Below are 24,104 nucleotides of genomic sequence, written 5' to 3' on the forward strand. Positions count from 1 at the left end.
TTTAAATGATAGTTTTAGTTAACGATAATAAGTGTTTTAATGTGCATTTTGTATTACTCACTTTATATTGATTGCCAGTGAAGTGTATTACTGCATAAATTATTAAGATTCCCAACAGGAAAGGCATTAAGTTTAACTGCTTAATTGAAATTACTACCCGATCTACTTGCAGCCTCAGTATACAACTGAGGATGTTTTTGATGAAAAATGGTAGAGGAGAGTGATCACCCTTTAATAAGTAAAAAGTGGTCTGAACAATCATCACATGTAGCACCATCAGTATTGCACCTACACTCACAGAACTTCATAGGATGGAAAATGTGCATCTACCTTTTTTGTGATAATCTTATTTGGTATTATAACAAAAAAATAAGTGCGCTTTATTTAGGAAAATTGTTTGAACAATCTTCCATTGCATGTAGCTCCAAAAGTATTGCACCTACACTCATGAAATGTCATACGGATGATGGTAAGCATTTAAACATTCCTGTGTCCAGGCAGTTTCTGCTGGTTAACTAATATTGCGAAAGTTTTAGTTGCTGTGTAGTGTTTTTTGGTGTTGATAGCTGCAACATCAACTTCAACAACTAAACCTTGTGCAGACTTACAATAACTAGCATTTATTTTCCAATCCTGATGAAACATGGTAATAAGTGTTTGTGGAGCATAACGTTTGTCTAATTTGATCATGGGGTTAATCGCATCAGTCACTCCAGAATGTGCCCTTTACATTAAAGATGAAAAATGTATGACTTGTGATGACAACAAAAAAAAGTATTTTTTTATCCAGTGTGATAATACTTGGTGACAATGATTGTAGCCATTATGTCTCATCTACTTCAAAACCTGGGTCAACGTGGTAATTCCCATGCAGCCCCAGTTTACATTCAAAAATACAAGGTTTATATCTTTTGCAGACAATAGCTTCTTTATCAAATAGTTGAGAAACTTGGTGACAGTGTTTGTAGGAATAATATCTCGCTCAAATTTGATTGTTTGATAAATTGCCTTTTTTCATTTAAATTAGTATTATAATTGAGTTAGCTATGGTGGGTGTTCCAAAACGGGTTTCAATCCAATTCTGTGGAGTTCTAGTTTCTTGTGAGCAACTTTCTTGGTAATATCACAGTAATTTATTATATGATTTAAAAATCAGTACATGCATTTGACTGCTTTATATGAGAAACCTCAACTGTGATCTTGACCTTGGATCAATAGACCTTGGGCCTGTTTTACTTAAGGATTTTAGTCCTTATTTAATAACTTCAATTAGTATTAAACATCACAAAATAATTATGTAGTTGTAAATTGTGCCAGGTGATACTATGATATTATGTTAATTGTTGCAAGACAAACTGCATAATTGACCAGTTTGTGCTAAGTTGAACATATGTGCCAAGAAGAATACAGAGATGACATTGAGAGTGGAGAAACGGAACTAGTACCTGGAACTGGTCCGTGATTGGGATGAAAGATGCATTGCAAGAGGATGACAGTGGTCTAGGTGCTAGGGTCTGCTCTCACCCAAGAGGTATTGGGTATGTTCCCATCAACGGTTCTTTTATAAATGACACCATCACTGATGATTTTTACCAAGGAAACAGACTTGAGAGTTATTCATAACAACTTTCAGCAGTCATTGAATATCGGGTAATCCCACTAGCCGATACATTGTATTAAGAAAACCCATGATAATAATCTGCTGTCTTCTCAATCAAGCTTTAATAAATTAGTACCCGGTACATTTATAAACAGATATATTGTTAATTTCATCTGTTAAAGGTATATTGCTGTTGAAAACAATTTTTGCCTTCCAAAATTTCTGAAGTTGAAAAGGAAGAACAAATTTGATGCGAAAATATTTCTTCTGTCACACAAATGAACTTCTGATTCCCAAAATAATTTTTTGAAAATAGCATGTTGCCAGTTTTTGCTGAGCATTGATTTTGTGCCAAGTGATTTTGAATTTTTGTAATTAGTTGAAATGATAGAGCATTCACAAACATGCAACTATATCATCTACTTATAGGGAGCTTTATAAAGTCAATCTGATATCAAAACTCAACAGATAGATTTTAACAACTTTTATAATGTTCAACAAAATATAAAAATCTGTAAGTAAAGAAACTGTCCAACGATATCACAGAGTAGCTTGAGGAGACATTTTATAATACATGTTAATTGCATTCAAATTTAATTATAACTGTAGATAACAAACATTAACAGGACAATATTCAATCATAACAATAGTTCACAACAACTTGATCAAATGAAAGTCAATTATATATCACATTGTGTTTGGAGCATAATTTTGTTGACATATGCAATAGGTTACAATGTAAATAACAAATTTAAGCAATAACTAACAAATTAGCTCAAATGTCTATAAACACATGTTTTAACTCAAAGGGCTTATTGTTCCTTTAAATATACAACCCTCCCCCAGAAAGGCACTTTGAAACTAGACTGGAACCTCCCCCTATAGTATTTATATATTTGCCTCATGGGGTTGGTTGTGTATTTAAATTGAATAGCCCTGAGTAGCATTTCATTGGAAAGTATTGATAACAGTAACAATGTAATATTATCTATCACAGTAAAGCATCGAGCATTCCTAGTCCTACACGAGCATTCCTAGTCCTACACGAAGGAGACAAATCAGAATAATAAAAATTATGGCAACAATCATGTGTAACAATTTAACAGTCCAACAATATCACAGAGTTGCTTTGACCAGTAACATATAATATATACATGTATCATTATTGAACACATTCATATAAAGAATTAATATGATCAACCTATCAAATTCTCATATTAATATTCAAAAAGCATTGGTTTTTCCGGACATATTTTACGGAAGGCCTTTAGCACATGCCAGTTGAACAATCTCCAGACTACTTGCGAAGCCACAGGCCAAATTTACTACAGACTAGAAACTTTTTGAACTGAGTTTAGTGCAAGCTGAGTTCTGTTTAACTGGTTTAAACTGCATGATGGATTAAGTAATATCAATTGCTTCCTCCACATAAACTTATTACTGCAATATGCTAGTATCTGAAATCAGTGTGCATTTTAAAGGCTGTGCTGTAATTAATGTAAGATTTTTGTTTAGACTCTGATTCATTCTGCAGTGCATCTATAATCATTCTTTTTCCTTTGCACTCATTATTTCCTTAGCATGTGGATTCATTTATCAATTCAAATTAAATTTTTGATGAAGGCAACTGGACCAAAACATTCATTATGTACAAACAAATTAAACAATAACAGGAGAATGATGAGCATAAATTATACTTCAAATATATTTGATGGACAAAATATGTAATGAGCAGATATTAACTATCATGTATAAATATTTAGCATCAGAAACAAAGAAGGAAAATGGTATATTCATATATGAAAAATAAGTATGGTGTTTTTGCACAATTACTGTTATTGTTGATTAGTTTTTACAACTTCTTTGGTACTTAAAGTTTTAAAGCATAGTAAATGAACATTGCTAAGTTACAGTGCTATCTAATATTTGTTGTTCAGTAAAACTTATAATAGTTGGCTGTTGGTGGGATATTTGATCATGAATCTGATCTTTAAAAGTGTCTATCAGCAGGATGCACACTATTAAAAGTAATGTGTGCTGCAAACTATGTTGTGAAATCAGGATTTAACTCGGAACCCTCGAATCTAAATATGAGAGTTGAAGCATATGAATCACTGTTTCAGTATGTGATATACGGGGTATCTTCTTTGATAAACTTCAAATGAATTTGGTATAAATGCAATGTCACACATCATCCTTCATTATTTATACTAGGAAATATACAAAATTTATTTGAACTCTTAAAGTGATAGTGAGATTTTGAACAGCCAGTCCCAAATTCTAGGAAAAACTAAGTAGGTCATGTCAATTAGTTACCCATTTATTGACTGTATAATACAACTAGTCTTTATTCTTTAAAGCTGCACTCTCACAGATTGAACGTTTTGACAACTTTTTAAATTTTTGTCTTGGAACGAGCCAATTTTTGTGAAAATCCATGGAAATCAGTTATGTATAAGACTGCTGACAAAAAATCAGATCGCAGATTATTATTTACAAGTTCAAAAGTTGATGTTTTATCCATTTTTCTTAAACCGTTAATAACGGTTTAAGCCATAAAACATTAATTTTCGAACGGAAATATGAAAATCTACGATCTGATTTTCTGTCAACAATCTTATATCATTGGTCTGCAGATATTTACGCAAAAATTTGCTTTTTCCGAGACAAAAAATAAAAAAGTTGTTAAAATGGTGAATCTGTGGGAGTGCAGCTTTAATACTGGATCATATAATTACTCAATGAAGCAGTTAAGTTTGAGCCTTTTTATTTATTTTTTACTTGTGTCCAGGTAAAAATGGGGCGTTAGGGGTAACAGTTTGTAATCGTCAGTTAATTTTATGACAAAAGTCAGTTGGCCTGCTTTTTGATATCTACCTAGGAAATGAGTTTAGAATACACTGGACTGATAGCAGTATGTCATTTAAGTTTTGCAAACCAATAACACTTTTCTCTGAACCAATCTTTCACCTAGGCAATATTTAAACCTTTCAAGTCATATCACAATGGGAATCAATTATAGCATTCAAAATGAATCGATAAGTCTTACTTGTACAGTAACACCATGTATAACAGTGGGTGTATACCACATGATAAATTACGTCATAAATGCTATAGCGGAAGGCGATTTTTTGCTTTAAATAAAGACTTTAAATGAAGATAACTTTACCATTTATTCAAATGAAACATGGTGCGGTATACGCGGCTTTGCACATAGCCCCACCTTCAGTTTTTTACTTGAGTTTGATTGAGAGTTTAGTTTCATAAAACCTTATCACAAAACTGCCGCCTGATGGAGCACTGTCAAAACATCATTTTGGAAATGGGTTTGTCAAATTGTTCCAGAAAATTGACTTATCAAACTCCAGGAATAAAACCAAGGTGGGGCTCTTTCAGTGGCATAGACTGCACTTCATTTCATTAAAAATGGTGAAGAAAAAGAAAATTTATCTTTAGTTTTATGTCATCATATGAAGCTAATTGTTACCATCCGCGTAGCATTTTTGACGTAATTTATCATGTGGTATTCACACATTGTATAAGTTTTTAGTATAATTGCTGTAAGACTAGCAAAGTCATGGGTCACATGTCTGTACGTGGCCCGAAGAAGCCAAATGAGTGATTGGGCACAAAGTGTTTTCTCTACAGAGTGCAATTCCACAAATTCACATCTGATGAATCACATTTATGACTAGCAGTCATTGGTCACATGACCCTAGGTGACATCATTCTACGGGTTGACTCTATGAGGTGTTTTCTCTGCGGGCTCTGTAGCCCCAAAGAGATGTGGGGCGGGGTGTGGTGGTCCACTATGTCCCAGACGTGGGGGTTGGGCATTGGTATCTCCAGCAGCTTGGCAGCCTCAAGGTGACCTATGTGCACATGATATAAACAAATGTATCTATTACTTTGATGCTTGTTATAAACAGTATGAAAGCAACAATCTGCTTCAATTTTTGATATTGTTTGGGAACAGATTCATTATAAAAAGTAACATAAACACTTGAAACACGGTAATTTACAAAGATAATACTTTGAAGAAAATTAATTCACTTGTTCAATAGGAATGCCATGATGTTTTAAAAACAATACTCATAATTATATAATCAATTCTCTTATATTAATTTTAATTTTAGCACCAACTTGAATACTGTGGATATAATATATTTGAGAGCTTAATCGGACTGTACACCAGATTTGCACCAAAAAAAGTTTTTTCTGTAACAAATCTCAGGACAATTATCTACTAGAATGTGTTACGCTTTGATATCATAATTGTAAAAAAAAGTACCAAAATGTAAAAAAAAAATTGTGTCAGAGACCGGGTTCGAACCTGTGTCGCCAAAATTGCAGTCTAGTGTCGTATCCACTGAGCTACGACGGCTTACTCTAATTGGGTGATATAATTAAGCTATACACCTACCTCGGTAATATCACGTGATAACACCAACTAGCCAATCACGTATAAGGAATAAATTCTACCTGATAGACATACCCAGTAATCTTTTTTAATGGATAAATTCGAAATAACTGCTAAACTTAAATAAATTGTAAACTATGTGGTACTTCAGTTAGTAAGTTTCATCGATGCCAAGTTTATGTCAGTTTTCGACAATTTTTTTTTTTTCTCGCTATTTTATCCCACGGAGTACAGCCCCTTTAAAGAAAATCATCCAGATTATATCTAACATTCATCTTATGATCAGAACTTACCAGCATTGATTGCGCTGTCCATTGGGTAGATTCCAGAAGCACTGGCCTTACATGGGTCAGCACCTACAATATTTAACCAAACATACAGATATATCAGCAATCAGTGGCCTTTATGCCAGGGTCATCAAATCAGTTTCAAAAACCTGTGAAATGCATATTTTGGCGTAAAATGCATGGTTGTGAAAGACTGAGAGACCATTAAAATTGAAGATTGCAAAGCTGGTTACTATTTAAAATGCAAAATAAAGGGATTCTAACAGCCTTTACAGGTGATAATTGTCAATCCTGAAAAAATAGCCAGGGTTCTGTTTAAATTTGAGGAATTCATGTCAAAACAGGGTAGAGGGGTGAATAAAATCAGTTTTGAAATTGTTTCCAAAGTAGTTGATATTCATTTCAAGGTACTTCCTATTGTTTTGAGGCGAAAAAACACAATCATTACATCTATACAATAGTCTAATGTTTAAATCTCTCAATTTTGAACTTCAGAACGCCTGCAAATGGCAAGGCAAAAGATATGATATCAAATATGAAACTAGAGATTGCTTTTTTGAAGAAGCGCTTGTCTCCCCTATTGTGTGGTCGTAGCTGAGAAAAAATAAATGATGGACATGAAATTTGTAACTTTGGACTGGAGACAAACCAACAGTGAAGTTTGGTTTATTCGATTATATTAAATAGTGAAGAGAAGAAAGTGTTGTTGATTAATCATGGAAAATGTAAACGAAGTTTGCATTGTATGAAGTTCCTGGGCGCAAGCGTTATTCAATTATTGATCGGAAACCATTTTTCAGCTCACAGTCATCGTGACCATGACCTTTTACCTACTGATCACAACATCAATAGGGATCATCTACATAACCAACTTGCATACCAAGTATTAAGTTCTTGGGTGCAAGTGTTCTTTAGTTACTGAGCGGTAACCATTTCTTCAACTCAAGGTCATGGCAACCTTGACCTTTGACCTACTGATCTCAAAATCAATAGGGGTCATCTACTAGTCATGACCGACTAGCGTACCAAGAATGAAGTTCCTTGGTACAAGCGTTCTTAAGTTATTGAGCAGAAACCATTTTTAAGCTTAAGGTCACCGCCAACGTATCATTTTTTACCTGAAGGTAACCTTGACCTTTGACCTTTTGATCTGAAAATCAATAGGGGTCATCTTCTAGTCATGAACAACTAGCTTACCAAGTATGAAGTTCCTGAAACCAAAGGATCTTTAGTTATTGAGCGGAAACTTTTTCTTCACTTCAAGGTCATGGCAACCTTGACCTTTGACCTAGTGATCTCAAAATCAATATGGGTCATCTTCTCGTCATGACCAACTAGCATACCAAGTATGAAATTCCTGGTTGCAAGCGTTCTCTAGTTATTGAGCGGAAACAGTTTCTTCACCTCAAGGTCACGGTGACCTTGACCATTGACCTACTGATCTCAAAATCAATAGGAGTCATCTACTAGTCATGAACAACTATGAAGTTCCTGGGTACAAGCTTTCTTTAGTTATTGAGCAGAAACCATTTTTAAGCTTAAGGTCACTGCCAACATAACATTTTTTACCTGAAGGTAACCTTGACCTTTGACCTTTTGATCTCAAAATCAATAAGCGTCATCTAATAGTCATGAACGACTAGCATACCAAGTATGAAGTTCCTGGACCCAAAGGATCTTTAGTTATTGAGTGGAAACCGTTTCTTCACCTCAAGGTCACGTTGACCCTGATCTTTGACCTAGTGACCCCAAATTCAATAGGGGTCATCTACTAGTCATGACCAACTAGCATACCAAGTATGAAGTTCCTGGGTCTAAGAGTTCTATAGTTATTGGGCGGAAACGAAGTGTGACGTACTGACTGACTGACTGACAGACTGATGGACTGACTGACGGACAGGGCAAAAACAATATGTCTCCCCATGAATGGGGGAGACATAAAGATATTACACGCAAATGATTTTTACATGGAAGGTCACCACGACCTTGACTATTGACCTTGTTACCCCCAAAACAATTGGGATCATCTAGACATCATGACCAACCTCACTTCAAAGTTTGGTGAACCTAGATCAAAGCATTCTCCTGATATTGCACGGAAATATTTTTTTACATTAGAGGTCACAGCGACGTTGACCTTTGACCTTGTGACCCCCCAAAATATAGGAGTTTTCTAAACCTCATGATCAACCTCCCTACCAAGTTTGGTGAACCTAGGTCAAACCATTCTCAAGATATTGAGCGGAAATGTTTTTTACATTGGGGTCGCCGCGACCTTGACCTTTGACCTAGTGACCCCAAAAACAATAGGGATCTTCTACACCTCATGACCAACCTCCCTACCAAGTTTGGTGAACCTAGGTCAAACCGTTCTCAAGATTTTGAGCAGAAATGTTTTTTATATTGGGGGTCGCCGCGACCTTGACCTTTGACCTAGTGACCCCAAAAACAATAGGGATCACGACCAACCTCCCTACCAAGTTTGGTGATCCTAGGTCATGCGGTTTTCCAGTTATCGATCGGAAACGAAGTGTGACGTACGGACGAACTGACGGACTGACGGACTACCGGACTGACGGACAGGGCAAAAACAATATGTCTCCCCCAGAGAGGGGGAGACATAATAATCATAACTCGAAGTAGAATCATTGAGAGACAGTTTTGAGTCCTACCATAATTCATGAGTGTCTGAATGACCTGCAAGTTTCCATGCCCCGCAGCTCTGTGTAGTGCGGTGTAACCTGCTAGATTAGCCCCATTCACAGGGCACCCTGTAATACAGAACCTGAGTGTTACTACAAGAGAAATTTTGATGCAAGACATCAAAGACAGGGCTGAATAGGTTTTAGTGTGAAAATATATTTTTTCAAATATCAAATAAGGGTAAACATAAGTTTAAATATTCTACTAATTCCTTGAAATAAGCAGGGATGACGTTAAAGATGAAATAAAGCATGTATCACAAAAGACATGGAATGGAAGCCAATTAGTCATTTGGCAGTAAATGTCTGCAGGACGATTTTAGGATACATGTTCCCTCGCCCTACACGGGCTTAATGTGTGTAATCTCCTGGAATAAATCGGCTAAATAATAGTTATAAACCAAAGACTTGTACCCCATGTTTCTAATCGTTAAATTTCGGACAGGTATGCACATGAATATGCAGTGCTTTCAATTGCCAAAGGGAAATAACCATTGAGTCTGGCCAACAACCAGTCAAAATGGAAATGCATACCAGAACATATGATTTCCCGTAGAACTGAGACATCTGGGTGACTTGAACTGAGGACTCCAAAAGTGGCCAGATAGAGGGCTGTGTCTCCTACATTGGTTGTATGCCGCACATCCGCTCCTGGTTAAGAATTATACAGGAATAAATTGTTAATGTTGGGAAAATAATGTTGCTTGTTCCGAGTTTAATTAACAACCACATTGTTTTTTCACACCTTATTGTGAATTGGGCATGAAGGCCTTTATAATTGTGAAAATAAAATGGTAAGAGAACTAGAGCTGTCATTTAATGTGATTGATAGTCCCGAACTTAAAAGAAATGGCAGTGAAATATTTAGATCACACCTAAAAATGAAAATGCTGTGGATAGTGCTATGGTTCTTGTACACTACTGCACTGTATGAAGTTAAATTAAACTCCATCCAGATGATCCAGTAGTTTTCAAGTTATGCTCTGGACAAGAAAAAAGAAACAAAGGGCAATGACTCTGTAATTAGCTGAAATAGAGCTATGGTCCTTGTATAACCTAATAATCAAATAATGTTCCTGTTTGGCATTGCCCTCTGAAATTAAGGGCATTTTGACTATGTTGACAATTTAATGGACCATAACTCTGGAAATATAATCATATCATATAATGATATCTGAAACTTTAGTATAACCCAATTGCAACAGTTAAATGAGGGAGTCACATTGCAGGTCCTACCTCTTTTTAGCATAAACATGATCAGTTCTTTGTCACCGCTAAGGCAGGCACACTGAAACAAAGATATTCATTTAACAAAGATAAAACATTTTGGTCATAAAATATAAGCCAGGGCTGGTATTCATAAAACTTCTTAAGTGATTTCACTTTCCTAATTTTATAATCTCTTAAATCATACGAAATAAAAACTTAAGAATTACCAAAATGCACTATTTTTATTGACCTTATTGAATCAAACATTGTTTGATGTTAAAACACTTGTATTTTTCATTTAATTTGACTGTGAAAATTTCAAAAAATCAACTTAAGTTAGGAATTGACTTAAGATGTTTAATGAATACCTGCCCCAGGGATTCTTACAGATGATAATTGTCAATCCTGAACAATAGCCAGAAATCAAACAACCTTTACAACTGTTATGATCTGAAGTCAAAAGCTCTCGGTCATGATTTCAGGAATAATCCTGAACTAGAGCACCCAGGAAGTGAAAGTCCTCAGTCACAGGAATCCTTACTGTATCATTGTATGCATAGTAGCCGCTTTAATTGGCGAAATCTTGAATGATTTAAAAAGATATGAAACTGTAAATAATGTTTTTAAACCAGTTCCTTACCAGAAAGAGCGTAAGGCCATTGGACGGTATTTTTGAGTTGACGTTGTAGTACAGTCTTTCAATCAGATTCATGCATGCCTCCTTGTGTCCTGGCTCATAGGCAGTCTGTAATTCAAATGAATTGATTCAGGACTAAAGAATCCTTTTAATTTCTAAAGTCAAAAGTGAGTCTTAACCAACTATCTTCTGTATCTAAGGGAGTAAAACAGATAGAACAAAAAATCAAAGTTGAAGATATTCCCTGTGGGGTGGGGGATGTACAGGAACAGTTAAAGCTTGCTAGAAAATAATGATAGTGATGTGAACCATTCTTACTCTGGTGCCTGGCATCAAGATTTTCAACAGGGGTGAGAGTGGTCTAGTGTCCTCCTCTCACCCAAGAGGTTGTGGGTTGGATCCCCACTAGGTGTGCTTTCTCATGGACTCAATAACCTGACACAGTACAGTATAAAGAAGTTCAGCTTTCATCTCAATTGAGCTGATTAAATTAGCATATACTACGATTTTCAACAAGCCCTCATAATATAAAATCTAAAACTTGACCAAGCCTTGAAAGTATTTAAGTACTGCTGGGCTCATATTTTTGTACCACTGCAATGCAATTAAGCTTACACCAAGATACCTTGGCAAGATCAAACACATTCCAGCTGTATGGATAGTGTTTAGTGTAGGGTGTGGTCACATCCTTCAATCTCTGATGGTCTCCAGTCATGTCTGGGCTGGCTACTGGAGTGGCAACCCTATCCACATGGACCTTGCCTGCAAATATGGAATCATTCTTGATTTTACTGTGAAGTCATGAACATTTTTGGGACATTATTTTTTTGTGGATTTCATGGGTTGGCTTATCCACAAATTCAAGATCCTAACGAAAATTTTACCTTCAATTCTGAAACCATATTGTCTATGTAAAAGGGTATACATTTATTCACATAGATTTACATTGTTTATATTAGATATATATTATTTAACCTCAATCATAATAAATTAAAGTCAATCATTAGTACCTGCTTTCTGACAGTTATTTTGTATGAGATTGCTGGAACATTTAAAACAAGCTGATTATCAACCTCCTGTGACAGTGCAGCACATGTAAAATGAGCTGATTAATATTACCTTACAAATGTGTATGAGCATTGCCACTTGGCTTTGTTTCTTTTATCAGATATTTAATAGAATATTTCTGACTTGCATTAATATTGCACACATATGGAGTGAACTTAAAAATAATGAATAATAATTTATTGAAAGAAATGAAGAAGTATTTAACATTGAAATGATATCAGCTAAACATGAATAATTATCAAGGAATAAAATAATTTAATTCACAAAAACCACGTTCGCAAAAAACAGGTTATGGCTCTTCTATGATTGTTTATTCAAAATCAAACGCCCTGTGTTTCACAGTTTGCAAAAACTCTCAAGTGACATTCAAGGGCTTCACTTATCCATTTTGAAGTGGGTGCACCTTTATTTTATGCCCCTTAAGGTAACGATCATTATGATAACTGACATGGGTATCATATTGACTAATAGTAAAGTTCGTAAACTGTGTGACGTAGGTGATACATAGCATAATCTGGCCACAGGCATTTGTGAATTAGCAGATTTGTTTCGATTTCTTTTTTTCAGAAAGTGAAAATCCACTTGTTTAAGTATGTACAATAAAATTGTCTTTTTTCGTAAAACCAAGAAGTTTTAGCCAAAGAAAATAAAAGATTTCACAGTGCTCAAGAAAGTAGATCCTTTCGAATGTAAAATGCCTCCACAAACAGGTCCAGACTGTTCATAGACAGAAATGGGTAGTGTACAGCACTGTCTGCGCATCAATTAGCATTCAATTATATTTTTTTTTCTCTTTTCTACTATATACTACATATTCCAATATTAATTATTTACACCTTTAAGTGATTTTATCTACTTGGATGTTAAAAATAAAGGCTTAAGACAATACCTTTATGCCGATGTATGTATACTATGATAATGGCTACTATTGTAAATGAAACCACCACTGCATTGTTGCCTAGGACTGGGATGGAGGAGCCAAACACTTCAGAATCTTTCAAGAGTTGAACCCAAGCTTGTCCTGAAAAGAATTTTAAGGTGCACAGGCAGAATTCATAAAACTTCTTAAGTCATTTCCTTACTTTAGTCATATGAAATGAAAAATAAAGAATTTCTAAAATACTATATTTCTAATGACCTTATTTAAAAACGTCAGTCAATTGTAACCACGCCCCCCCCCCAGGTCCGGGGAATAGCGGGGACTTTGATTTTCAATCCAGCCAACCCCGGGTAAAAGTCCCACCCTGCGGGAATGAACTGATGGTAAAATCCCTGCCAAATTCCCCCGCACCCTAGGGACCCTAGGTAAGGCCTATTCCCCGCTATATTTTGCGCAAAGACAAAACCACAGCATTCACCCGGCACTGCGGGGACACCTAAAAGGTAAAAACACGGCCCATTTCCCCGGTACACCGCCAGACCTTGGGGGCCGTGGTTACAATTGACTGGTGCCTAACGGTTTCAGAAAAATGCATAAAAATAAAAAAAAATTAACATCAGTATGCAAATCTGCGATCTAATTTTTTGTCAGCAGTCTTTTATAACTCGTTTCCATGGATTTTGGCAAAAAATGGCCCGTTCCAAGAAAAAAAATAAAACAGTTGTCAAAACTGTCAATCTGTGAGTGCAGCTTTAAGGGTTTCAGTATGTTGGGTTTGAACAAAAGTAAACAACATTTGTTCAAGCGGATTTGTCAAGTGTTGAAAGAAAAAAATGGTGTGTGAATATTGTGAAAAAAGAAGAACTTACCATAATTAATGCATCTTTCTGCTGTTTGTTGTGCAGCATCAAACAGAGCAGTGAATACTTCATTGGTCTTTTCAGTCAAAATCTCTAAATATACCCCAGTTTTGTTGTATTTTGACTCTTCAAATTAAGATACAAAAACAAAAACTGAAATTATGTAAACGTGTGCCTAAAAATCAATCGAAAGAATCATCTAAACTGAAAGTGTAAATTTACTGACTTCGTTTTTACCATTTTTTTTAGTTTATGCCAACAAATATTACATAACTATAGATAGTTAGTTACACAAATTAACTGAACTGCTTTGACATAACAAAAGCTTTACAAAATAAAAGTTACGAAGTCAATAAAAATCGCGTCTCACCTGCCAACATACTGGATGCAGACGACAGGATGTGACATTGTACGGGAAATAATTTTGGCCGCTTACAACATTCAGCAGGTGTAAACTAATAAATTACCAATTGAATTACACTGTTATTTCAAAATAATTGCTAAAGACACTTCTGTAATGTACTGATATACTTAGTTGATTAATTATTATTTCAGCTAACTGATGCCACTAAAATGGCACAGGAATTGTAGAAATGAACATAGAACTTCGACCTAACTGTACTTGTTATCGGTCAGTTACTCCCCTTAGTTCCAATTTTGACATTGGTGGTAATGAAGTAGGGTGTTGTGTCACGTGTGGCGTTTTCTTCACAAAACATCTGATGACCTTCTGATCTGGCAGCTATTTGCATACATAACGTAAGAAACTGTAATTTTTCTATGAATGCTTTGTATTTATGTAAAATCGGTGATTATTTACTTCACTCTGATGTGATTTATCATCCGGTGTAACATTTAATTTTGTTCCCGTTGAAAACAGACGCAAGGATTGTTTTTCAACGTTGAAAATTGACAGTGACATCATTTCCACATTAAATTCTGATTATAATAGTTGTTGAAAAGGATCAGTGTTATATATTGATCAGTAATCGGGTCACTTTTTTAACGGTATTATAATTTAAAATAGACGTCGGAGATCAACTGTCAGTAAAAGAATAACATTTGATAGAAACCAGCAACTTCTGCAATATTATTTGAGCTCAAACTTACAACTTTCTAAACCTGTTTTTGCATATATAACAGTGGTCGAAATTAGCACAAGCCCGCAAGCCATGCACTGGTAAAATGTCTTTCGGGCTTGCTCAAATTCCGAATTTTATATAGCAGGGCTTGTTCAAAAGTTTGATGCCAAGCAATAGTATAAGCATTCGGGCTTGTTCATCCAAAATTTTAATTTCGATGACTGATATAAAAATCTACAACCTGTGATTTCCAGAATGCCTCTCGATTTCACCACTGGTTCTTTTTTTGTATAAATATATTTACCAGTGTGACAACAGTTGAAGACCATTACTTTGAACAAGGGGTGAGCCAGCGAGCTCTATCAATAAATCACAGATTTGCTCAAGAAGTGTATGATGAGCTACTTAGTTAAAAAACAAGTAATAGAGGGCAAAAAAAATGGTTTGGTTAGCATTACATCCTTTTCAAAAACAGGTAGGGGCAAGGCTTTTTTTATAAGGATTTATAAAGGAATATAATTGTCATCTTTTTAGAATGGTGTTAAACTTACAATTGACAAGCAGATTATAGATAAAACAAAGCACTTTTGACCTTTTTCGTGAAATTGAATAACCAGTATAGTCCCATGACCTGAAACATTGTTGCTGTGTATTATTAACTTACTGATTTTATTAATTGTTAGATACTTTTATATAAGGCTCCAACCTTTACATGTGTTAATAAAAGTTGTTGTGTCTGCTGTAAACATTAACAAAATCACAGACCGTTTAACCATCATTTAAAAGCGTGCAAAAAATTATCTGTGTGGTGTGTAGTTAGTGATGGTGGAATGTCTGTGGTGTGGCAACATTACAGTAAATTTAAAAAAAATGGTCGTACAAAGGCTAAGTGCAACTTCTGTGGAAGGGAATACCGTAGTCGTTTGTGGGGGGAACGCAGGGACAATGATGAATCATTTCAAGCAGTGATGTCCACAAATCTCTGTAACAATAAAGCGTTGTATTTATTAATTTAAACAGTCACTAATAATTCCATTTTATAACATGCTGATTTACCATAATTTGCTTCATTCCTGAATTTCAATAGTAAACACAAATTTATGAATAATACTCCTACTTTTTTTAACATTTATCCCCTTGAGAGGACCCCCTGATAAAAAATAGGAAATCATGATGTCAAAACATGTGTGTACTGGGTATATGCCGTAAATATGAATGAACGATCGGGGAAATTAAAAAAAACACATTGGATTCATTTGTGCAAAGATTAATGATACATTAGTAAACAGAAAGTTTAAATTTGATACTTACTATTAAAACATGCAGGCTAGAATTCTAGTGGACGTTTATTCATCTGTAAAACTTGTACAATGAGTCATTGAAACATGTAGATATCTACTGTATATGTGTGAGAACCTGGTTACTACTATATTTGAAGGTCTGTTCGAAAATGGTATGTACCATAATACCAAACTAGTATCTTTTTCTACTGGTCATAGAATCAGCAGAGATCTGCAGAGATAATGGCCCTACATGTAGGCTAAGCAAAAACATAGTATTTTCATCTTGAGGAAAATAAAAAAAATATATATTACTTACAATCCAAAAAGTGTTAATTAACTGAATTCTGTACTGTATGGTAGAAAGTACCTTGCATGTAGGGCTTCTGCATGACTTTGTCCTTTTTGGTAGAACCCTCTGCCCTTATAGAGGTCAACATGGGCACCCTTAATTCTTCTTTCATGGAATGTCAACTATTTCTCTTGCTTATTATTTAAACTTAGCGGTATACTATGACCATAAATACATACAAACTAGACATATTTTGTAGTTGAAACCTAATATTATTTCAATAAGACACAATTCCTACCATTTTATGTTGGAATACATAATGTTCCAAATCTTCAGTCCAATACTCTCGTTTCCTTAGCACCTTGTCCTTTTTTCCAATTGGATTGCATGGTATAATTAACCAACATAATATACAATTCATTGATACATTCAATAAAGTCAACTCAACTAAACTCTGTTCTGTATTTAATTAAGTATGATTATGGATTGGCAAAGTTCGATAAAATCTCCAAAAATAATTGAATTTATTTTTGTATTAATGAATAAGTGAAAATATCACCACCAAGCGCACATGTTTTTAAATGTATTGATGTTTTTTTATGACTGGTAATAGCACAGTTCTTGAATGGATGTTACAATTACTGGTATAAAGCTATGTATTTGTGACCCAAATCCAATGACATCAATTTTCTTTGTGATATTTAAATCTTATGAATAATTTTGTGCTGTGTAATATGATCCTGTTTTCTTAAATTGAGTTGAAATAGAAATCTTAAAGTGGAAATGGTTGTTATCTTTTGTTATTTTGCAACTTCCTTGTTCTTCATCCCATTTAACTGTCAACTTGTTTTAATATTTAATTGATAAATTGGAAGACGATACTTGTAAATAATGTTTGTTTGTGACTAAATTGAATTATGGGAAATATTTTGGCTGGTAGACATTAGTTTGAGCAGTTAAATAATCATTTTACCATAATTGGTTATAATCATCTTCTTCTCCTAAACCGCTTGGACAATTTTGATGAAACTTCATAGGAATGATCTTGGTTGGTGCTTTTTCAAAAAATTTCAAAGAAATTAATTCTGGTGCTTTTTCAAAATTGTTCAAAGAAATTAATTCCATGCAGAACTCTGGTTGCCATGGCAACCTAAAGGAAAATGTCAACAATCGGTTATAATCATCTTCTTCTCCTAAACCGCTTGGACAATTTTGATGAAACTTCATAGGAATGGTCCTTTGTTGGTGCTTTTTCAAAATTGTTCAAAGAAATTAATTCCATGCAGAACTCTGGTTGCCATGGCAACCTAAAGGAAAATGTCAACAATTGGTTATAATCATCTTCTTCTCCTAAACCGCTTGGACAATTTTGATGAAACTTCATAGGAATGGTCCTTGGTTGGTGCTTTTACAAAATTGTTCAAAGAAATTAATTCCATGCAGAACTCTGGTTGCCATGGCAACCTAAAGGAAAATGTCAACAATTGGTTATAATCATCTTCTTCTCCTAAACTGCTTGGACAATTTTGATGAAACTTCATAGGAATGGTCCTTGGTTGGTGCTTTTTCAAAATTGTTCAAAGAAATTAATTCCATTCAGAACTCTGGTTGCCATGGCAACCTTAAGGAAAATGTCATTGATTGGTTATAATCATCTTCTTCTCCTAAACTGCTTGGACAATTTTGATGAAACTTCATGGGAATGATCCTTGATTGGTGCTTTTTCAAAATTGTTCAAAGAAATTAATTCCATTCAGAACTCTGGTTGCCATTGCAACCTAAACGAAAATGTCAACAATTGGTTATAATCATCTTCTTCTCCTAAACCGCTTGGACAATTTTGAAACTTTAGGAATGAGGATTGGTTGGTTTTTTTTTTTAAATTGTTCAAAGAAATTAATTCCATGCAGAACTCTGGTTGCCATGGCAACCTGAAGGAAAATATAGGCTGTCGTGTCCGCGCTGTGACTTTCTCTTATATGGACAGATTTTAAAATGACTTGCCATATGTTTTTGACATACCAAGACAACCTGTCGTTTGCAAGACCCATGTCCCTACCTCTAAGGTGAAAGATACACTAAGTGTTTATTCACAATGGAATGCTGAATATGAGGACATAAGAGTGTTGGCTGTCGTTTAGTATGGTTGGTATTTTTTCTATGCTCAGAGGCAATTTAAAATAACTTGCAATATGTATTTGACACATAAAGGCAAGATCAACTTTTTATGTACTTGTTCATAGGTCAATGTCACATTCGGGGGCATTTGTCACATACTGTGACAGCTCTTGTTCAATATTCTTTAAGAAACAAGCTATATTGATAACAAAGGTAAAACTCTTTTAAGCGATTTAGGGCCATCATGGCCCTCTTGTTTATTTAATTTAGGAAAAGGTCATGAACCTCATTACATTTGACCCTCTTCAATAAGCTGAGTCCTTAAAAACTTGTTTGACTGGTAACTATTTTATTTGGCTAATTTACCATAGACTAAGAAAAAAATAAATGGAAAATATGCTTCGAAGCTTACTAAACAACAGTTATCATTGTGATCTGTGGGAAATATGACTGGGATTGATATGGTGTAAATGCAACAATTTGTATTTTTAAACCGGTATATAATATTTATATATATAATTATGTTCACTTGTTATTGATTTTGGTAGCTGCCACTATGACCCAAACAGAGTCAGACCGTGATGTACAAGGGAATGCCATTGATGAGGCAGAAAATGTTGTTGCTGGGGCAGTCGACACAGACTCATTTCTGCCAGTTCCGGAAACTGAACTCAAAGGTGTTAAAGGTGAGGCACAGACAATGGCAGTATATATATATATATATGGGCAGATTTAGTGATGGGCCGATGATCGTCGATTATATCGACAGACATTCGTAACGTTGTTATGGTTACGGGTACAATGTTCTGTTTCCCCCCGTATTTTCGACTGGTTTACGTGGTAAAAAATAAAAATAAAACTACGAAAATTATTTTTATTTTATTTGGGTTTTGCAATATTTAGGTATGGCACTCCTGTAAATCTAAAGATATAAAAACTCTGACCTAAGGTCCTTGTTGATATATATAAATCAGACAATGGTGCTTTTGTGATAGTGCCCACTTACAGCCGATTTATCGGATAAACGATCAGGGTCTTTGATTATTATGAAAATCCAAGCCAATTGCCCAACACTAGTGTTGATATAAAATTATGTTTAATTTTGATAGAGACAATAAGCTCCAGTATTTTAAAGCTGCACTTTCACAGATCGACCGTTTTTAAAATAAGTGATTTAATTTGATAAAAACACTTACTTTTCATTGATTGGTTATAAACATAGAAACTGTGCTTAACAATCAGTTAAACATACACCTATTTCAGCATTTTGAGTAATTTGAGCTGCTTGTTTTCCATGTAAAAATAAGTATCTAACAAGTTTCTGTGCATTTGTTGTTAAAATCAGTTTTGATCATAGTCACAGGTCACCCCAGATGTTATATCTAATCTATTTAGTACTAGTGTAATTCTCTAATATAACTTATTTGTTTCCATTGCTTGGTGCAAACTTTAAAATGAGGGTATTTTCAGTGTCATGCTTTAAAGCTGCTCTCTCACAGAATGAACGTTTTGACAACTTTTTTGTTTTGGAACAAGTCGATTTTTGCAAAAATCCATGAAAATCAGTTATATAGGACTGCTGACAAAAGATTAGATCGCAGATTTTCATATCTATGTTAAAAAAATGATGTTTTATGCATTTTTCTTAAACTGTTAGTTAAACAGTCTGAAACCGTTTGTAACGGTTTAAACTATAAAACATTAATTTTCAAATAGAAATATGAAAATTTATGATCTGATTTATTGTCAGCAAACTTATATCATTGGTGTGCAGATATTTATGCAACAATTTGCTCTTTCCAAGACAAAAAATAAAAAAGTTGTAAAAATGGTATATGTTTGAGAGTGCAGCTTTAATGAGTCCAAATCTTGAGTAGTTAGTTCCACATGTAGAACAGTGTTCGACACTAACGGGGTCCCGGGATCCCGAGGACACCAATTTTTCGGGAGGGACACCTGAACTTCGAAGTCTGGTATTCCGTCGGGACACTTAAATTTTGACCGATAAAAGCTTAATATCAATAAATAAATTGCGTTTCATTTATTTATTACCTTAATTTGGGTCCCCTTAAATTTCTTAAAAGTGCATGTAAAAATGATATTATTAATTATATGTTGCACACAAAACAAAAGTACGGCTGACTTATTGACTACTATAAGTTACATGTACGTCATGAATCTGTAAATACACAGGTCATTTCACAGTGCGCATGCGGGTTAACACTTCCATTTTGTTGTTTACATTATCAACATGGTCAGAGGTGACAGACATTTATTATCGGTACAATTATTATGTTGAATTAGTTTGCTTATGTGTCAGAAATGCCCAAAAATGATGCCAACACTACTGACTTTGATGCCTTAATGATGCGACCTTAAAGTTGTTACAGTAACATTTACGTCACAAATACCAGAATCCTACTATTCCACATTCTTTGTTTTATGCTTTGATCAATACAACATAGAAATAAAATTCCCAAAGTTTTGCAATCAATGTATACAATTTTACGACATTTTGGCGCGAAAAATTAGCATACACAATTTTTCGGTCGTCTGCTCTTTTAGTATACACTTCACCTGTTGGGCAGTCTGATTGATTGATCAGCAGCTCTACTATAAATATAAACTTGTGTTTTCACAAGCCAAATGTATTATTCCAACTGTTTCTTAATCAAAAGCACTGACATATTTATGACAAGACCCTGAACCATGACGTATTTTTTGCGTATTTTAAGAAAATCTAAAAATAGTACCAACCATCAAGGTTTTGTTTACATTGTATCCATCTTTGTTTTTGACTGAAAAAAAGGGACTTAGACATTCTACCGCTTTTGAACCCAATCTACTGACTAGGAGACCCAAATCTTCCTCTTGGCAGTCTTGCCATTGCCAGAGGATTATATGTCTGACATTGCGCTACTAACTTGTCATTGAATACATGTATAATATGGTGTTTAAAATACACTGTATTTGCATGTTAAATTTAATATTAAAACTGGTTAAGTAATGAAAAAAATGTAAAAATCGAAGGGACTCCTAATTTCAGGAAGGGACACCTGATATCAAATGTTGGTGTCCCTTCGGGATCCCTTGGAAATATGGTTAGTGTCGACCCCTGTAGAATGAGTCATATCCTTCATGATGGCAGGCATTATTTCTTTGAAATACAAAGTCAATTGACAGGCCATAAATGTTGCACTTGATTTGAATTTCACTTGTGTGGTTTTGAGCTGAAGCAAAATTCAGAATCATTCAAAGCTCATTTAAAAACAGTAGTATAACAAAAATAGGGCCTAATTTTTTTATTATGGTTTAGGTTACCAGACACTACCTACAAAACAGGCACCGTCCCTAATGTTTTTATAGTCTGTTGGTTAAAAAAAAACTGTGAAAAGATTTGTGTGTGTGTTTTATAGGTAGTTTTAAAAGCTTTTTACTGATAAATACTGATAACTGTAACGCCATTACCCAATGATAAAAATAACGTTCTCACATAAAGCTGAATAAAAAAAATATAAAAGCCTACCAATGTGATAAGATGTAACTCTTACTACACACAAAAGAAAGCAATTAACTGTCAAAAGCAATATCAGCATCTTGTACCTGAAATCGACCGAAGATTGGGCAAATTTCACAACTACAAAAATACTTCTTCTTTTACACAAGTGGAAGCAAAATTCACAGTTCTGAATATTATCTTATTTTGTACCATTTTCCTCCATCATTATAGAATTCCCCGCTAAAAGGGCAAAAGGGACATAGTAATGGTAGGCTTGTGTGCATCTGTGTGCGTGTCTGGCCTATCTTGTCTGGAGCATTACTTGAAAAGTATTTGAGGAATTGACACTACTTATACTACAGATAGATCTCACAGAGGAGAAGTGCAGAACACAGGAACCGTAACTCTGGCTGCAGTTTTGTTTGAGTTATAGCTCTTTGTTAATTGTTAATTTTCATACCTTTTTTTTGTTTGGAGTAGTCTTTGAGGTATTGACTTCAATTATATAGTCAGCTAAAGACTGTTGGTAAAATGTTTGAAAGTTGTATTTTTATTTTTTGAGAACATTTTTATAATCTTGGTTTTAATCACTTGTTTCAACATTGATGTGAAAGTTTCGGATGACAATAAAGGTTCCCAAGTTGCGATCTTAAATGGCTAAATTCTTTCAATGTGTATATATGTCTTCAAATTGCACTTTTCAGTTGAAAACAATTTGTTTAAAATTATCAAATTGAATGACATATTGTTGCAGCCCTAACAGGAACCAGAACTCTGGATGGAGTATTTTTAGTTATTGGCCTTTGTTAATTGTCATACTTATATTTTCTCCTTATTATAACTTGAAGAGTTGATACTATTCTCAGAGTTTTCAATATTATGTTTTTGGGTTTAACAGTCTCATATAGAAAATTAACTGACCAGTTACTGCTAAATATAAATAAAGAGATATTTAAGTGGCCGGGCTGGGGCCGGTTGCAATAAGATATCTTAAATGTAAGCTTTACTCTGCTTAAGAGGACTCGGGGACATTGGTTACGTTATGGGCAGAATTTATGCAAGAGATACCCTTAGGATATTTTACATCAAAAACAGGGTTACGCCTGGATATTTACAAATGTAACCATACTATCTTTATTGAAATGGTGCCAAGGTCCCAATTTGGGGCCAGGTGATTAAACCAATGAGTTTCCTTTTAAATTATGAATGGTTTTGCAGCCATATTCATTTAGTTTGTTTTCCAGATGTGCTATCCATTGTACTAGATGATGAAGCGGCAGTTGACTACAAAAAGTTGGGTCTCTGTCATCGTCTCAGGGTTGATCATCCTTTCAGGAGACGATTTATCCATTCATTTTGGCTGTTCTGGTCATTGTTTGGACTGGTAAATGTTTGAACTTATTTGTTATAAAATGTGAAAATCGAAAACTTTGGGGGGCTATAAATTTATTGGGAGGATAACTTGTTCAAGTAAATATTAGATGCAGTAGATGTTCAAAATTGGGAGAAAAAATATTACAAAAAAATAGCAATGAAATATATTATATGCCATAAATTTGTTTAAAATCTGTGGAGGAAAAAATGTTTATACTTACTGAGTTAACACTATGATCAGACATCCACAAAGAGGTTTCTTGCCTGTGTTATGTGGTCGTCCACCCTGGGAAACAGACGCATATGAGTTTCATGTCACCTTACCTGTCTTTTCATGTCATCAAGCTTTAAGTAAGTGTTAACTAACGATGTTTATATTTTTGTCTGACAGGGCTGGATGGTGGGGCTGGTAGGTCCGTCGTTTTCTGATCTGCGTCAGATTGTCAAACAAGACCTTGATTCTGGTTCCTGGCTTTTCACCACTGCCTCTATTGGCTACCTGCTGGGATCCATACTTGGAGGTAATTATGTGATTGATGTAATGATTTCAAATTGTTGGTAAATGAATAATGTTCTTTTTTCATGTGAAGACCAGGCCAGATTTTAAAGTCATATATTACGGGTTATAGAATGGCAAAAACTGGGTGTCAGTAGTGACAGGCCTTCCAGCGTTCCTACTTGTGCTTCTTTTTCCTACTATTTTAACAACTTCCTACTTTTTTCTAAAAAAAACCCTACTATTCCTACTTTTTTGAAGATAATGTCCGCAAAAATATTAAAATTTGATCTTTGTGCT

At 34.6% G+C, this 24,104-nt stretch overlaps 2 protein-coding genes across 2 annotated transcripts in view; one reads left to right on the forward strand and one right to left on the reverse strand.

The window, feature by feature from the left end:
• Nucleotides 1-5,241: 5,241 nt before the first annotated feature.
• Nucleotides 5,242-13,795, reverse strand: LOC128238801 (ankyrin repeat and death domain-containing protein 1A-like). Its single transcript, XM_052955058.1, has 9 exons — nucleotides 13,673-13,795; nucleotides 12,813-12,944; nucleotides 11,481-11,617; nucleotides 10,859-10,963; nucleotides 10,246-10,297; nucleotides 9,544-9,660; nucleotides 8,980-9,078; nucleotides 6,314-6,376; nucleotides 5,242-5,472 (listed from the first exon to the last, which is right to left on the reverse strand). The coding sequence occupies exons 3-9, from the start codon at nucleotides 11,568-11,570 to the stop codon at nucleotides 5,306-5,308; spliced, it is 693 nt and encodes a 230-aa protein (XP_052811018.1). The 5' UTR covers nucleotides 11,571-11,617; nucleotides 12,813-12,944; nucleotides 13,673-13,795; the 3' UTR covers nucleotides 5,242-5,305.
• Nucleotides 13,796-14,359: 564 nt separating this feature from the next.
• The window catches only part of LOC128233827 (sodium-dependent glucose transporter 1A-like), a 36,596-nt gene continuing 26,851 nt past the window's right edge, over nucleotides 14,360-24,104 (forward strand). Inside the window, exons 1-4 of the mRNA XM_052947687.1 lie at nucleotides 14,360-14,422; nucleotides 18,984-19,121; nucleotides 23,179-23,318; nucleotides 23,700-23,829. Of these exons, the coding sequence (XP_052803647.1) occupies nucleotides 18,992-19,121; nucleotides 23,179-23,318; nucleotides 23,700-23,829 (400 nt within the window). The 5' untranslated portion in view covers nucleotides 14,360-14,422; nucleotides 18,984-18,991. The remainder of the gene's footprint in view (nucleotides 14,423-18,983; nucleotides 19,122-23,178; nucleotides 23,319-23,699; nucleotides 23,830-24,104) is intronic.

Source organism: Mya arenaria, chromosome 1 (genome assembly GCF_026914265.1).
Source record: "Mya arenaria isolate MELC-2E11 chromosome 1, ASM2691426v1".
In the NCBI taxonomy this organism is placed as follows: Eukaryota; Metazoa; Mollusca; class Bivalvia; order Myida; family Myidae; genus Mya; species Mya arenaria.

Bases quoted from the DNA above. Each gene is read 5' to 3' on its own strand.
- LOC128238801 (XM_052955058.1), bottom strand. From the start codon at position 11,570: ATGACTGGAGACCATCAGAGATTGAAGGATGTGACCACACCCTACACT. The intron at 10,298-10,858 runs GTAAGGAACTGG...TCTTTGTTTCAG, and splicing joins ATGGCCTTACGCTCTTTCTG to TGTGCCTGCCTTAGCGGTGA. The intron at 9,661-10,245 runs GTAGGACCTGCA...ATTCTTAACCAG, and splicing joins CATGTTTATGCTAAAAAGAG to GAGCGGATGTGCGGCATACA.